Here is a 16,669-nt window from a genome sequence, read left to right as displayed (position 1 = left end):
AGCGCATCTAAGCTCAAATTGCCTTTAACCCCGCCCAAGCTCAAAACATATTTGAAATTAAGTTTACAAAAGAATACTCCATATTAAAGTTCTGTGAGGTCCTTACGAAGTTGTGCTAAATATAACAACTTTAGAGCCTGTTGGCCAAGTGGCTAAAATCTGTTTATTTTGATAAGTGTTTTCTTAAGGTTCTTTAAAAAAGTACTTTTGGTGAGAAGCAGTTTTTATTTAGCTAATTCATTTGAAAAGTGTTTTTTGATAAGCAAATTGTCTTTGGCTAAACTTGTTCAAAAAGTACTTTTGAGTGCCAAATTATGAAAAAGGATATGTATCAATGAATATTTACTATTAAGATTATTTTATAGAGAGAAATTATTTTAAATATCTGTCATGAAAGACTTTCATTAACAATTTTACTTTTATTTAATTAAAATGAAAAAGTACATATTAAAATTTTAAATCGATATAATACATAAATAAATGACAAAAAATATCAAATATTGGTATACTATTAACATGATGATTTAAATATGGAAATTTTACATAGTATAGAGAATATATAAGAGATATTTATATTTAGTAACTACACTTTTATATTTATATTTAGTAACTACACTTTAGTTTAATTACATCTAGTAGCTAAATGTTGTATTTCAATTACACAAGATAACTAATTCAAAACCCATATCCTCTTATTCAATTGTATCAATCTTTTCCCTCAACCCTCTCTCTCTTCTCCTTCAATTCTCTCTCCTTTTTCACTCTCTCTTCTCCAAATGTGAGGAATAGCGCCCAAGAAATTTACCATACACTACCGTAACCAAGCTTCCCCGTACAAACCTTCATTCTACCACCACTAAAACCTTTACCTGTCATTGAAGATTACAGAGAAAAGAGAACATTTTCATCAAATACAACGAGACAAAGGAGGTATGCACTCTAAGAAAACAAATGATTACTAATAATGCCGGTCATCTTCTCCGACGGCTAGCCGCCTCCGCCACCGGTCATCTTCTCCATCGTCTTCGATCGAGTGTATTTATTAGATCTGCAACCGAAATTCTTAAGACTCAAGATCAATCGCGGCGACGGTCTTCGCCGCTGACGGGTGGGAAAGAAATAGTTGACCGTGGACGACCCGGACGATGGCGCCGTTGCGGGATCTGAGTGTATTTGCTCATATCTGAGTATTTATTATTGTTGTTGCTTGAGATGTATTTTTTTTTTGTGTTGAATACATAGAAAGCAATGGTTTCTGGTTGGATCCTTATCGAATGATGGCGCCGTTGCAGGTGATAGAAAAATCTCCGACGGTGTATTTTAAGATCTGAGTGTATTTTATTTCTTGCATCTCAAATCTAAATGTATTTTTTTCTTGGATCTCAAATCTTAGTGTATTTTTTTCTTGTATTTCAGATCTGAGTGTATTTCAGTGTATTCGTTATTTTTTAGTGTAAAATAGAGTGTTTCTTTGTGCTTGTATTTCGGAGGAGATTTTTTTTTGTATTCAAATGAATATAGTGAATTTTGAATACAACTGAATATCCATATATTTTTTGCATTTATGTTGTTTGAATACAATCGAATTTAAATACAATAAGTTGAATACAGTGTAAAAGTTGTGACGAATGAATAAGACCAAATTGAATACATCCAAATTGAATACAACAAGATACATCCGAATTGAAATACAGCCGAATTTGAATACACGTTGTTGTAGCTACGAAATGTAATTAGCAAAAGTGTAGCTATGCCACAAAAAAAAAAAAAAAAGTTGTGGTCATTTGTGTAAGTTGTCCTTTAAATATACTAAAAAATCAAGAAAAAATAAATTATATGAATGCATGATTAAAGAATCAAAATGAAATGAGTTGCTATACGTAGTAACCAAACAGGTTGTTTTATAATTAAAAACTAATGAATAATGAGGAAAACACTTGGTAATATGTATTAATGGCAAGAATATTTGTCTTGACAAAAATAATTTTCTGCTTCTGCTTTTTTCAAAAAGCAAAAATTTTTAGCTTCTTCTCACACAGAAAAACTGCTTCTCCTCAAAATTTTCTTTTTTGTTGTCAAACACCTCAAATCTAAGAAAAAAACGCTTTTGGAGGGAAAAAAAAAAAAAAAGTGCTTCTAGCCTAGAAAAAGCTTGGTCAAACAGGCTCTTAATTGCAAATGTACATATTGAACTTAAATTATATATTGTTTAAACTTGGTTAAATAATAAAAATTTAAATACAAGTTTGGTATAAATATGGATAAATTTTATCTAAGTGTTATTACCTATTCCTCTCTTCTAATTACATGATTAGATGCTCAAAATGCTTCACGTTGTTCTATTTTATCTATAGCTTTCAGGGATATATTGAACTATACAAATTTTAAAGTGATACAATATCACTCAAAACTGTCTTTTAGTTATTATGTTAACTAACTTTTCCATTATAATTGATATAACATTTAAGTTAAATAATTAAACTTTGTGTTTATGCCAACACCATATAAGAAGGAACAGAGTAATTCTCTTTTAACATGGAGGGATAATTAAAGCCAAAGATGTTTTTACAGGCCGTGCCGTGAGGAAGCAACAAAAGACGCATGCAAACGAGCTTAAAGTTAATCTACAAAAATAAATACTCCTAACAACTCTCCGTTGCTAGTTTGATGCTATCATAACCTGAAAAATTAAAATAATTTATACACAAAGGATGTATATAAACTTAATGTCCATACAAATTAGAATTTGATTGTGAAGAAACAGGAAGCTACTAAAAGCACCATCCAGCAAATTAATCGAGATATGTAAAGTTAAAAGAGAGCAAAAAACTATTTCCATTTTGTCAAAAATATACAGACACAAACGCTATATGGTAGTTTGTATTGTTCTATACATTGCAGCTGAAGGTCAAGAGATCACAATAAATATGCCACAGCAACTTCCTGAAACCTTCAGGTTTACTCATTTACATCTTTTCCTCTTTCTTTCCTGCAGTTCTTTGGGCAGTCTTATTTTACAGTTTGTGAAGTAACAAGGGAAAATAATATATCATTGTAAGGTTACAACACACAGGGGTGAACTAATTAAAGAATGTTACAGAAATGGTGAGTTGACATTGAAAGCCTGCAGTAAGGAAAAGACGGAGGAAAGTAAGAAATTTCCATTAGTTCAAACTTAATTTCACATTGCGAACTGTATGATGTAACAAAATACGAGGATCAGGAATCACCTTTCTTTGCACCATAATCATGACCTTGAAAAACAATGTCAAGTAAAAGCAAAAATCCTATCCACAATCGTTGTCCGACATATGGGACACTCAAAGCAGGCAAGAGAGCAAGATTTGCACACTGCAAAATTCATCAACATTGGAACAGTTTATATAGTGAGAACTAAGATAATACAAGCCTAGAAAGAAAAAGGAATCTTACAGCAAAAATGGCGGCATGGAAGAAGCATTGCAGCAGTGGGTGATTCAAAACACACTTTACATACATGTGAATTTGCATCACCATTTCCCAAGTGCCTATGCTCCTTCTCCTTCATCTCTTGCATTCTAGCCTGGAGGCATAGGTGTAAAAGATTATAGAACTTTTGGATTCTTTAAGTAACCAAGGCACGTAAAGAAGCAATTGCATGTCTTCCACAATTTTCAAGAAGTCAGTCATTTGACTACTTAAAAATTCTATATTTGTTTGTGCTTTTCCTAATCAAACTTCCAAGTGCTACTTTCTATTTTTTTCCACTGCCACCAATACAATCTACAACTAAATGAAACGTCATGGCTATTGAAACTGTCACATAAGAGTAGCATAAAAGGGCAGAGAGGTTGCCATACAGAGGGAGTAAAGAAAATAAGCTATCATTGCGCTCCTACTTGTGATTCTATGAATCATTTCATGTCGGCGAACAAACACATAAAAGGAGAAGATTTAATTAAGATGAACGACACTAATATGTCCAAACACATACAAGTCTGTAAATATCGGTGCAGACAAGTGAAAAGAAAATGATAACAAAATTACCTTCAAGCGAGCCACAAGCGGTTCTTCCTTGGGAGCCTCAGCAATGGGAGTTGTATGATTCACGGCTAGGCTATCAACGAGGATCTGGTCCTTGTGGTTGATATCATTGATTTTTACATCATTCAGACTGTCTTCTACATTCTGCCTTTCAGCTGCCAGTTTTGTATCTTGCCTAGCACCACTCTCTTTCTTCAGCTGAGCAACAAGCACCCACATATTTGCTAAATCGTTTTCCAAGGCTGCCTCCCTTTTCTTTCCCTCTTCAACCTTTTTCCTGTACTCATCTTCCACAACTTCCTTCTCAGCCAAGACAGCCTCCAGAGCCGCCTCCCGCTGTTTTCTGGCCTGCAACTCCATCTTTAAATCTTCAGGATCTAGGTCCCATGTGTCGAAGTCATCATGAATCGCTCCTGGAATTTCACTTCCTCTGCCAGAGATCCGACCTCTACGCCCTGGCCGTAGGTTCTCACCATGCTTTCGGCTTCCAACATTACCAGTTTGTGCCATGGAACTTCGAGAATTCAACATCTCTCGAGCAGCCAACAACTCTTTCTCTAGTTTTGCATTCTGTAACGAGAGCTTTGTGACTTCTCCAGCTAAGTTTTTGAGTTCAACAGCAGCAGCAGATGCTAATTCTTTTGCATACAAAGCTTCCTCGGACAATTTCTGGTTCTGTACATGTAACCCATCATTTTCCTCTACGATCTGGACATGTTCTAGCTTTAGTTTACCATTCTCAATATCCTGCTCAAATTGAAAAACAATACATAAGATCTGTGATACAAACTCATCCACAGCAAACGCAATGTTATAATGTGCCTGTAAGGTGAAGACGGAGAAAATATGCATGACGTTATATGAAAAAGGTAGAAAGATCCAGTCTGATAATTGGATGGACATCAACTAACAGAATCAAAGAATTCTAAACATAGAAGTACATGGAAACAGAAAAATTGCAGATAGTTAATCACACCAAAGATTTGAACAAAATTCGCACCAGAAAAGCATAAAGCATTTGAAGAGAAAAGAAAGGAGAATAGCTGCACCTGATAGATCCACTAATCAGATCATTGAAATTCCTCTGATGAACATCTCTTACAATATTTTTTGGTCTCAACATGTCATCATGTTTTAGATTCTAATCTTAAAGGCATCCAAGGCATGAATAAATAAGGTTCTCCACTAGTTACATTGGCAGGACTTATGTAAAAGTGAGTTCTAATAACATTCTTATGACCTTTAGGTGTTGTTTATAAGGGTATTATGATGTAGGAATTGGTTATGCGGAATGTTATACAGAGAATAATAGTACAAGGAATATATATGTGAGATTTGTTAGTGTTCACTTGCATTCAGTTAATGAAAGGAAGTTTTTGTACATATGACATATCTAGACTCTGGACGTAGCAAGGATTCACATGATGCATCCTTTATAACTTTTCTCTAATTAGAATATTGATTTGGCTCCGAAGAGAGACCATCCATAGGGAAATAATAAGAAAAGAAAAGAAGTCTGTTCATCACATTAAAGACCGCTGCAAGCCTGCAACATATACTGTCAAGAGTTTGGTTTAAGGCTTCAGATGAACCTTCCTAAGCACTGGGAGTGGACACCATCTGTATCAAAAGTTTGTTCCAAGAGCAACTAGTCCACTAAAGTCAATAGATAAAGATGCAGACCAAGTCTACTGCTAGAAGAAATGACATAAAAATCACCTGGGACTGAATTTTCTTTCTAAGTTCATCAACATATTCGGGAGATACACGTTCCAATGATGGGTATGACTTTTCAGCCTTGACTGCAACCAGCTGCTGCTCAAGATGATAAATCTTTTCCTGCAGTTCCTTGTTCTCTGCACACTGAAAACCACAAGAAGATAACAGCCACATTAGTCTTGGGAGAAAAACTACCCGCTTGAAACTGAATACAAGGTTGGCAAAATTTAGCACTGACAAATATTTGATTTGCAATGAAGATAAATAGCACTGCTATCTGACCTTGTTTTGCAGCTCTTCCTGAAGAATCCGATTGTCCGCTGATTTTATCTGCATCAGAGGATCAAATTGTAAACAGCTCAGAATAGAGATAGCTACTAAGATTGTGAAGACAATGGCAAATTTCTTAAATTTGTCTTCTTTTTTGTCATTTATATAAAAGAAAAAGATGATAATATACTCTTATCAGCTACAAACCTCAAGCTCAAAGCCCGTCTGACTACACTCCGTCATCAATTTCATCAGTGTCTGCTAAAAGACAGTAATATGAGACACAAATTTGAAAGGAAAAATAAAAACAATGAGGCTGAAACGAATAATATGAGGTCACCTGCTGCATTTCAACTAATGATGCTTTAGAAACTGACGCTTCACCGTTTTCAACAATGCGCTGCTCCAGGATCCTCATTTGATTTCTCTTTTCTTGGATTTCGCGCTCCAAACTTTCAATCTGTCATGGGAGTTAGCATAAGTGAGTCCTGATCCTAAACACAACTACATAGACAATAAAATGAAAAAGTAACTTCCGTTCATACAGCTGCATTGCATAAGGAAGAACAGAACATTTATAAAGAACAAGACTTAACGTCCTGCAATTATGATATAAGAAGCCTAGGGACTTCAAATATTGGAGATGCTTTGTCATTTGGTAATGGCACTAGAAGTGAATAAGTTCGAAACTTAACAGAGAGATAAACACAAAACCTAGAAGTTTGTGGTAAGAATCAAACAGTATATTCATATCCCACAGCAGAATAGTAAAAAGACTGCCTTTTGGAAGAAAATCTAGAAGAGACCCTAATCACAGCAGTAGGTTATAGCAGACAAACAAATCATTGTCCCATTCAACTTAACCATCAAATTGTTTTGAAGATTGAAAAAGAATGCATACTTGACTTCTTGAACTCTCAGGATCATTTACAGATTGCTCCATCAACCGCTTCAATGTACTGCTGCTGAATGCAATCTCCCCGCTAAGCATCTTAACTTGCTCGGCTAGGAGGTCCATTTCATCTGACATTGAGATACCTTCCTGTATTCGAGCAGAACATACAAATCATCATGTTGCACCATACACGATTTGTCCAACGCATCAGACAAAGGACTAGAAATATGTTCCAGCTATACTGACTTTAGATATAAGCAAATAAGCATTTCCCAAACCCATAGGATCATTTAGTCAATTGACGGTATAAAAGTGGATTATAATATTACTAGATCATGGTGAAGGAATCATTAGCAAAGGAGACAGTGAACAGATTAGGGAGAGATGGGATTATGGAAATATCAACCAATCAATCAAAGCTAGTTGAGGTCAGCTATATGAGCCGTTTAACGAATTCTGATATATTAGGGCCTAGGGGATTGTCAATTAGATTGGGTAAATTGCACACTAGGTTTGGTATGTAGATGATGTGTCTTCATAAATTTCTTTTGAAAATGTCCGTATATGTACACATTTATTGTTAAAGTATAAGAAATAACAAACAAATTAGGTAAGCAAAACGGTGACAGCTTATGATCTATCATGGTTAAGGTGGTGAGTGAGATGGCACAAGCTGCGGTGAATGCTAAGGCCAAGGTAGAAAGGATAAAATAATACTTTTGTGTCCCATCCATGGGATTGTAATCCAAGCAGTCAAACGCCCGACATGAGTAGGGGGTTGTACCCCCGCGCAAAGCTAAACCAATTTCCTGATAAGGGAGCCATCAGTTATGAACCGTCCTTATCCAATTCTTTATCCAGAAACCAATTCCCATTAAACGAACATGATCAGCATAAAAGTAAAGTACTCCCTCCGGATAAAAAAGAGTGTCCACTTAGCCATTTGCACACCCCTTGAGAAAATACTAACTCCTAGAAAAAAAAATAGGTAATTTGACTAAACTGCCCCTAATTAAATAGGTATTGAGATTTGATCACATAGCACTTAATAGGGGCAAATTTGAAAAAAAGAAAAAAACAAAGGTTAACTCTTTCTTGATTTGACCACTGGACACTCTTTTTGATCTGGAGGGAGTATCATATAGCTATGGAACCACACAACTTCTCAATCCTGATACAAAATTGTGTAAGTGTTAAAATTTCATATCCAGGATCGATGTTTGTTTTTCATTTGAAACTTCAGCAAGATATGTAAATAGCTCATGTCAAATTCTGGACAAAGAAAATGACTTTCGCTGGCATTTATGGGTTAAATACACGGTTGAGGCACATATAAGCCCTGAAGCTAGGTGCATCAAAGATCAAGCGTTTCACCTTGCTTAGGTGGCGCTTCAGATACATGCACCAAGATGCAAAGCCATGCTTTCTAAAGTGGCAGCACTAAAGTTAAGTATAAATGGGAAATCAATATTTTGATTATTAAGGAAACTTAATGGATGATTATAGAAATGATTATGAAATTATTTAAGAGATGTGGTACTAAAAATTAAGAGAAAATCTGAATTAGGAACTTAAATTTGCTTCATTTTTAGTCTAACCAAATTTCAAAATGATTTTTGAGCTTGTTTCACATAGTTTTGCACGTATATTTCACTTAGTTACAGTATTTCTATTCATTTGCCCTTATAATGCTGTTTGTGTATAAAGTTAACTTTTGTTGCTTTACATATGTTCTTTTGATCTTTTATTCATTTGCGCTGATTCCTACTGAAATGTGTGACTGAATTGCGCTTATTTGTGCTTTTATTCAGTAGACCTCAACACTCTTTGTCTTAGAAGTTGCACATTTCAGTACAATAATTTCACCTTAATGAATGAGACCAACTGCATATGTTGAATTGCAAATCTTTCGAGTCTGTGAAAAGGATTAAGATTCACATGCACTCAATTGGCAATTGAATTAATAACAACTAAATAAGCAGCCTCCAAATAAAAGTTTTTGCATTGTGAAAGAAACAGAAGGCTGAGACGACATACTCTGGGCAGCTTTAAACCACAGGAAGAATCAGAACTATCTGACGAAGGGTCTTTCTGATTCTCGCTATCCGTGAGCATAGAATTGTCCATTTTCTGAAGGAAAAGTCGAAATTAGAAGATTTCAATACACAAAAACGGGAGTTTTATCCTAGATCAGATAAAGGCAGAGAATGTCTATCCAGATAATAACTCGAAGGAACATAAACAACAAGAGGAATAGTTTATATTTCATTCCAACATTAATGAGTTGAGCCGGTTGAATGAAGAATATAGCAATGATTAAATAAACCATCTTTGGCAGTGCATAACCAGTTGCAAAATCTTAAAGCAATCATCTAGGTTAAAATCCAGAAACTATAAACAGAGGTTGAGCAAAGAAAGATTGGCATTGAAGAATACAACTCATGATAATACGACAAAGAGAAGCGTACATCATCTTCAGAAGCAGAAAGACTCCTTTGTTGAGCAGCAGCATCACCCAAATAACCAGGAATAGAATTCTTTGAAGAAACAAGGATCAGTTTAGTTAGCCTCTGTATCCGACTAAGTAGAGCTGCCTTCTCTTCCTCTTCCTCTTCCAATCTTGATTGCATTTTCACTTGTCCCTCTTCCAACTGTAAAATGAACGAAAATAAGTAATTCAGTGCAGAACCCATTTATGTTAAAAGAAAAACACCCTAAAGCAGCTAATAGAGTACATATAGTATTAAACATGCAATTAGTTTGATACAATCACATCTACCTATAGAATCTTTAACACATCATTTAATTTTAAATCATACCTGCTGTCTCAAGTTCAAAACTTCTTCATGATTGACACCTACAAGCATCCCCCTTCTTAGCTGATCAAGCTCTTGTTTCAGAGATGATATTTCCCTCTGATATTTCTTAATCAGAGACTTCTCATCAATTATCTGAAAGAATTACATATCGAACAGTCAGCCTTCTCCATTGCAATTCTACAAAACAGAGGCAATGCTAAAAGGGCAAACCTGGTTGCGTGATGCATAAATTTCAACACGTTTAGCCCTACTTGCAAACTTTAACGTATTATGTGTTTCCTCCATATTGCTTGAAGCAGGAGTAAGAGTACATATAAGCTGCAGATAACAAAAAAGGGAGAAATTAGCCATCCTACCTACCTGTGAAGCAATTAATGTCAAAGCAAGCACCGTGTATATCAGATGGCAGAGTGTGCCTCCTTATTTACTTAGAAGAAAAAGAAAGGAGAGCTAAGAGGCTAAAGATGCACAATTACACATCATTAAAGCGGCATAAATAAAAGATATGAAGAATAGAATAGAACTCCTTGTATGCACTCATCATACTTACAGAAACATGTCCATGCCCACTCAGCGATGATTGGAGTAGGCGAGTAAGTTTAGAATCCCGATAAGGAACATGACATGCCTTCCCTTCACTTAGTTTTCCAATGACCTAATACATGAGAGCAAAATCAATGCATCAGCTTTACATTCAGATAATTACAATCTTTAAGACAGCCTGAAAAAGTAATACGTCAATCATTATGATAGGAAAGAACGAGATACTGAATTATGAAAACTATGCCATTATAACCATCATAGAAATGGTGAATGAGGGATGCTTAAAGTACGTACAGTTCCTAGAGTCAGCAGACTTTTGTTTATGTATGATCCTTCCTTTCTCCGTAATCCCGTTGTTTCAGTTTTAGAGCTCTCAGATCCTGCTAAATCAATCAGGTTCTAAGGGGCAACAAAAAAGAAAAAGAGTGAGATGCTATAATGTAAGGGTTGACACTTAAATACTGAACAGACAGTGCAAGTAGCCATACGAGCTGTGAGAAGATCACTCCATCGTACTCATCACCATGGGCACTACTTTCAATCATCTGCAAAATGTGCAAGGAAGTGGACAAGATTCAATCATCAACCATTGCAAAAGAAGACCAAAAAAGAAAGGAAGGCCAAGCTCCAATTATTCCTAGTCCAAGTTTTAAGCAGAACAAAGAATGACGAATATGTAAGTACCATCCCAGCCAGACAAGATTTTTCATAAATAGTACACTTAATAATCAGAATCCACAGGGATAATTCAGGTGCATGCCTTAACTAAGGGATTTTAACTCGCTAGAAAGTATTAATAGTTACATATTGCTCAAAAGTAACTTAGCAGCACTCAAAGTTGAACAAAGCAATTATATAACAACGAACCATCTTGAGCTACTTACCAAAGAAAATATTGTGTGACTGCGGCTACTGAACAAATTGAAATTATTTGAACCAACATGACGGTGCTCTGCAATACAAAAGATAGAAATCAACATAAATTGTCAGTAACACGGCCTTGGCAGTCAATAATGGGTTTGGAGAGACAATTGGAACATATACAATAATTACCTTCCCCAGCAGCAATGAATGAAAGAGCATGGCCGGGTGACAAAACAACTTCCTCCTTTATACCTTCAACATAAGTACCCTGCATATTTATATCATGCATGAAAGATCAAGAACTATACCTTAACACTAGAATCAACTATATACAGCAGCTTAAAAATCTGCTATGTAAGGGGAAAAAATAGAGAGAAAATCTCAGGATCTGTTGCTTAGGAGGTGGAAAGAACAATATGGAACAAACATCCTAAACCTAATATCTAGGTAGAAAAGCTAGAGGAAACCTTAGGAACTATAGCTTATGTGGTGAAAAGAACTATAAGGAGCTAACATCTTAAATGTAACATATGTTAGCTTCAGTTTGTTTCTTGACTCACTTTCAGGGTTACTAGCAACTTAAGATATTTATGAGGTGTACAACAGTACAAGCTAAATTTTGCGCACAAGCTAGTGACGACTGGTTCAGAGACATCATTATATTTGTGCAATTGTTTTTCTATTATTTTCCTAAATGATTGTCTATAGGTACAGCGCTACATCCAGATACCTCATGTGAAACAGTATTCTCATCTTCTGAAAAAAAATGTCAAAAGAACATCAAAAAGACCCGAATCATCATTCAAGAAGAACAGGCTCTTTAAAAACAAATAGAAAAGGCCTTGCCAAATGCCCCTGAAAAGCAAGTATTATTAGCACACAAACCTGTGCATCTTCCCTGACACGCAAATTCTGGCCAGTAGGGTCCAGCAAGTCATTGATAACCTGACATCATAAATATGGAGAGTACACAAATTATTAATTGTGGTAAAAATTGGAATGATAAAGCTAGAAATGTCTAGAAGTGACAAGTTTATAAAGACAGATGCTAAATGTCCACTAAACAGTATGAAGGGCATGACCTCAAATCTAAACATAGATATAGCATCGCAACAAAAGCTACTCATGTTTCTCTTTCTAATCAGTGTCACTACATTGTATGTGGAAATATCTGCTGATGTGCACAATACTTACCTCATTGTAGATTTCAATGTACGATACCCGAAGTAAGAATTCACGTCCAGGAGTCTGAGAATTTTAAAAGTTGGTCACACTTCCCGTGGAATAATCAATTAGTACTTGAAACAAGCATGGTTCCTCAATCCTCATGGAAGGATGATTGAGGAAATTGAATAATGACATATCGTTCTAAGGCGTCATGCTAGACAAAAGAATCCAGCACCAAATTTTCAGAATGAGGTAAACTTCCGAGCTTACTTACATCTTGAATCATGCTAAAAACATCCTTTATCGCCAAAGGAATTATGCCTGGACAACTGTGATCTCCCTGTTGAACAAGATTGCAAAAATCAACATGCAGATTACAATAACTTGTGCACTTGGGGTGGAGTGGGGATGGGGGAGGAGAAAAACAACTTCAACTAGCAAAGAGGAAAATGAAGCCTTTTCAATAGTTAACAACCAAAAGTTCCTAGATGGTTCATTGGCAATGTAACTGAGTCAGTGAACTTTCCTTCAATTCAAGGAAAAAAGGACATAACACAAAGGAAAATTGACTTACATGCATAGTGTGTGTCTTTCCACTACTTGTAACTCCATAAGCAAAAACCGTGCCTGCATAATCAGCAGGTCTCATGTCAAAATACAAAATAACAGATCAATGCAATTAAATCAGACACCACAATGTGTTACACTATAACAATTCAGTCCCAAAAAAAGATTACCATGTATGCCTTCCATTGCCGCCTTAACCACAGGTTGAGCAGCTACTTCGTAAACATCCTGAGTACTTGTTTCAGGTCCAAACACTCTATCTACCCAGCATCAAAGCAAACATTACCAAAATAACTATATCAACTTCAAGGAAAATCTAATTCCTAAGCAATTTTTTCCAAACTAATCTAGGAAATATTCTCACAACTAGCAGAATCAGAATGAAGATGAAAGCCAAAAGAGTCTAGAATTGTACCAAATGCATAGGCTGTGGCTGGATTATACTCGTTCCGCACAGTTTTATCACCATCTGCATACCACGCAACTTCATCACCCTTATAATATTCTCGTTCACTGTCACCATAATTACAACAATTTCAAATGCGTACGACCAAGTGCGTCTCAATAAAGTTAGTGACCTAACATCCTGTTTGGATGCTTGTTACATATTGTTTCATTATCTATCGTATTATATTGTATTGTGTTGTGTTATATCAAAATTTATCGTTTTGATGCTAGATTGTATCTTTTCCCGTTATTATATAATGTCACATATCGACTATTTGAGTACGGGGTGGAGCTACTATAAAAAGGTAGGATAAAGGATAAAATAGGATTATTAGATAATAAGTAAAGAAAAAATGACAAAAAGAAACAAGTAGGATGCAATAACACCAAATCGGTCATCACATAAAATGAGACTTTCCGCCGTTAACAATGGATTTAATGATACAATAAAATTTATGTAAAAATCAAAACAAACATTGTACTATTTAAAGTAAGAGCGCAATACAATACAATAGGTAACAACCATCCAAACGAGCTGTAAAGCCAAATTTTAATCTGAGACCTAAAGCAAGAAATACCCGTTTCAGTTGTAAAGCCCAATTTTACCAGCACATTGTCTCAAAACTCACATCCCTAAAGTTTCAGCTGTATATATATATATATATATAAATCAGTTGAAGTAGATCCAGAAATTTACCTCATTGGCCGAAATCTAACAGTGACAGAAATACTATCTCCGGATCTAGGCATATTATCAACTGGTTCATCAATCAACTCATCTTCCGACGGGTAACTCACAGGCGTACGATTTTCGTAACCTTGTGAGTATACCGAATCGGAACGACTGTGACTCGGAGTAGTCATGGATCTGGAATTGTAGCCATTTCCTGACCCATAAAACGACGTCGTTGATGACGAATATGATCGCGGCAATATCCGACCGTTCATTAGTGATGAGGAGGATGAAGATGATGAGGAGTATGGACTTCTCCCTCTCGATGATGAAGCCATTAATTAACAACTAAACCTAAGCTCAAGCAAACTTACACGCGCTTGTGGATGCGTTTGAGGTACACACATTTCAACAACAACGAAGAAGAGAGAAGAATGGAATAATGTAATGGATTTTGAAATTTCAGCTTTGAAGTGAAATGTAATGGTAGTGAGAGAGAAGCTTCACTGAGTTTGTTGACTCAGCTCAACTATAAATGATACATACTATTATTATTATTATTATTTTTGTGTATGTGTATCTGAAACTTCATTTCATTTCTTCATCTTTAAGACAAAGAAGAACTACAGAGAAGCGAGAGGGAGAGGAGTGAGAACTGAGGAACAAACAATGATTATGGAAGGGTGAGTTTGAATTAATTTTGCGCTACAGTGGATTTTTAAATTTAAATAATTGAAGGGTGAGTTTGTCTATTTCATCAAAAATAGTCCCTTAAGTTTGACGGTAGTTTATTTTTGTTCTTTCTTGTATTATCTCGAGTATAGGATAGATATTTACTCTGTCCCGTATTATTGTCCACTTTTTCCTTTACACATTTTTTAAAAATTCATAAATAATAGTATATTTTTACAACATATTGATTTTTTTACTACATATTTTTACAATTAATTTTACTCTAATTAATATTAATTACTTTAAAAAAATTAATGTTAAGGGCAAAGTAAGAAAAATTTAATTAATTCTACCTTAGTTTTGTAAATGAACAAGTATTTTGAGACGGTTATTAATAGTAATGTGGATAACTAATATGAAATGGAGTATTAAGTATTTTTGGTCCATTCCAGCTGACAGACGATCAAAATGATGTACTAAAATTAACGAAAATGTCACATGTGTTTCATGTCTTTGACTAGAGAGCACAAAATGATTTTGACAGAGATTTTCTTCTCCAATTTCATTTTTTGCCTCCAATTAAAGAATTAATTAAATAAACTCAAGAAGTTCAAACAAGAGAATCACTACAAAACTGAAAGGGAAAAATGTCCATAAATAACGAATTAAATTGCAATCGGAAGAAAAAATGAAATTGGGTAAGAAGATCCCAATCGCGATTGGAGTATTTAGCTTAGGCATGCCAAAAAAAAAAAAAAAAAAAAAAAAATCCATGAGAAATTTTTGTCCGTCCAATAAAAAATGCTCCATTTTTTAAATTTAATTATATGTGCTCAAGCCTCATTTTGTTCAATAAGGTTATCTCAATTATAATTATGGAATTACAAGTTCAGGGGCATAATCTCACCTTTTATATGGATAGATAATTCCAAATTTTTTATATAAATTTTATCCTGATATTAACCAATATCACAATTAAATCTCTAAATAATTTAATCTCAAATTTTATATTGAAATAACTCCTGATCCCAGTAATCAAACGGCCTATCAAGGCATTACAATAAGACAAATATTTAATTTAGTTTGTTCTACACTTAAAATGACTGTTGAGCAAACTCAAGTTGGAGTCGGAGGTATAAATATACTTACCTATGCATTTACCTAAATAATTAATACATAGCATGTATATAAAATTGTTAGATAAATATAAATACTATATTAATATCATTTCGTTATAACACTCCCCCGTCTCAAATTATAAGTCGATGTTACTGAAAAAAATTGTCTCAAACTATTTGTTATTTTAGAAATTCACAACACATAAATAGAAAGAAACATTTAATGTAAATATAATATAACTTAGAATAAAGTAGTCAAATATCGCTCCTAATTAATGCTTCCTCCTTTCTATTTAGTTGAACCTATTTGATTGGGCACCGAGTTTAAGAAATAAGAGAAGACTTTTAAACTTGTAATGTTAAATGAGTCACATATATTTTGTGTGGTTATAAATCATTGTGTAAAGGTAAATTCTTTCAAAATATAGAAAGAGATCATTTTTTTCACAAATTAATAAGAAAATAGATTCATATAAATTAAAAACGGATAAAGTATTTCTACATAGGCGAGTAAAACACAAAAAAAAAAAATGATAATTTGAGATGGAGAGAATAATATTAAACTCATATATATGGTTTCGTAAATGTGCCGAATGGGATAAATTTTTCCTGCCTGGGCGGTGAGTGATTGCGACCTAACTCGTTACGATGACGTGGAAACGAGAAGCGGCTTTGGCCGCGCTTTGGTTTTATTTGAAAACTCACCAATCAATGTAAAAATGAGCAGACATATTGAAACATAAGTTGGTAGCATCTGCCATCTGTCCATTGCCATTTCAATTTGGCTAACTTGTAAACTTTTCAAAAAGAAAAACTTTATTATAAATAAAAAATGAACTTGTCTTAATTTAATGTGTGTACTCACTGACCTGAACATGGAAAACCACACTCC

The 16,669-nt window shown here is 34.6% G+C and overlaps 1 protein-coding gene across 2 annotated transcripts; it reads right to left on the bottom strand.

Moving 5' to 3' along the window:
* Positions 1 to 2,838: 2,838 nt before the first annotated feature.
* LOC132049920 (kinesin-like protein KIN-7D, mitochondrial) lies at positions 2,839 to 14,674 on the bottom strand. Of its 2 annotated transcripts, XM_059440899.1 has the most exons (25): positions 14,012 to 14,674; positions 13,283 to 13,380; positions 13,038 to 13,127; positions 12,875 to 12,927; positions 12,575 to 12,640; positions 12,328 to 12,381; positions 12,019 to 12,078; positions 11,323 to 11,401; positions 11,154 to 11,221; positions 10,758 to 10,814; positions 10,564 to 10,668; positions 10,277 to 10,381; positions 9,937 to 10,044; positions 9,727 to 9,858; positions 9,376 to 9,558; positions 8,945 to 9,037; positions 6,914 to 7,054; positions 6,353 to 6,472; positions 6,220 to 6,270; positions 6,025 to 6,072; positions 5,743 to 5,886; positions 4,027 to 4,770; positions 3,433 to 3,562; positions 3,231 to 3,351; positions 2,839 to 3,124 (listed from the first exon to the last, which is right to left on the bottom strand). In XM_059440899.1, exons 1-24 carry the CDS (start codon positions 14,323 to 14,325, stop codon positions 3,269 to 3,271), a joined length of 3,126 nt encoding a protein of 1,041 aa, XP_059296882.1. In that variant the 5' UTR covers positions 14,326 to 14,674; the 3' UTR covers positions 2,839 to 3,124; positions 3,231 to 3,268. The 2 variants fall into 2 exon arrangements, with proteins under 2 accessions (XP_059296882.1, XP_059296883.1); XM_059440900.1 differs by lacking the exon at positions 14,012 to 14,674 and having other exon boundaries at positions 13,038 to 13,123; positions 13,283 to 13,360.
* Between the last annotated feature and the right edge of the window lie 1,995 nt (positions 14,675 to 16,669).

Source organism: Lycium ferocissimum, chromosome 3, assembly GCF_029784015.1.
Source record: "Lycium ferocissimum isolate CSIRO_LF1 chromosome 3, AGI_CSIRO_Lferr_CH_V1, whole genome shotgun sequence".
NCBI classification, from domain to species: Eukaryota; Viridiplantae; Streptophyta; class Magnoliopsida; order Solanales; family Solanaceae; genus Lycium; species Lycium ferocissimum.
The sequence above is the reverse complement of the archived record's forward strand: the minus strand, read 5'-3'. Positions and strand labels throughout refer to the sequence as shown.

Excerpts from the sequence above, each read along its gene's own strand:
- LOC132049920 (XM_059440899.1), bottom strand. The coding sequence starts at position 14,325 with ATGGCTTCATCATCGAGAGGGAGAAGTCCATACTCCTCATCATCTTCA. Across the intron at positions 12,382-12,574 it reads TTTTTAGCATGATTCAAGAT|ACTCCTGGACGTGAATTCTT; the intron begins GTAAGTAAGCTC and ends TAAAATTCTCAG. Across the intron at positions 10,815-11,153 it reads GTCACACAATATTTTCTTTG|ATGATTGAAAGTAGTGCCCA; the intron begins GTAAGTAGCTCA and ends CACATTTTGCAG.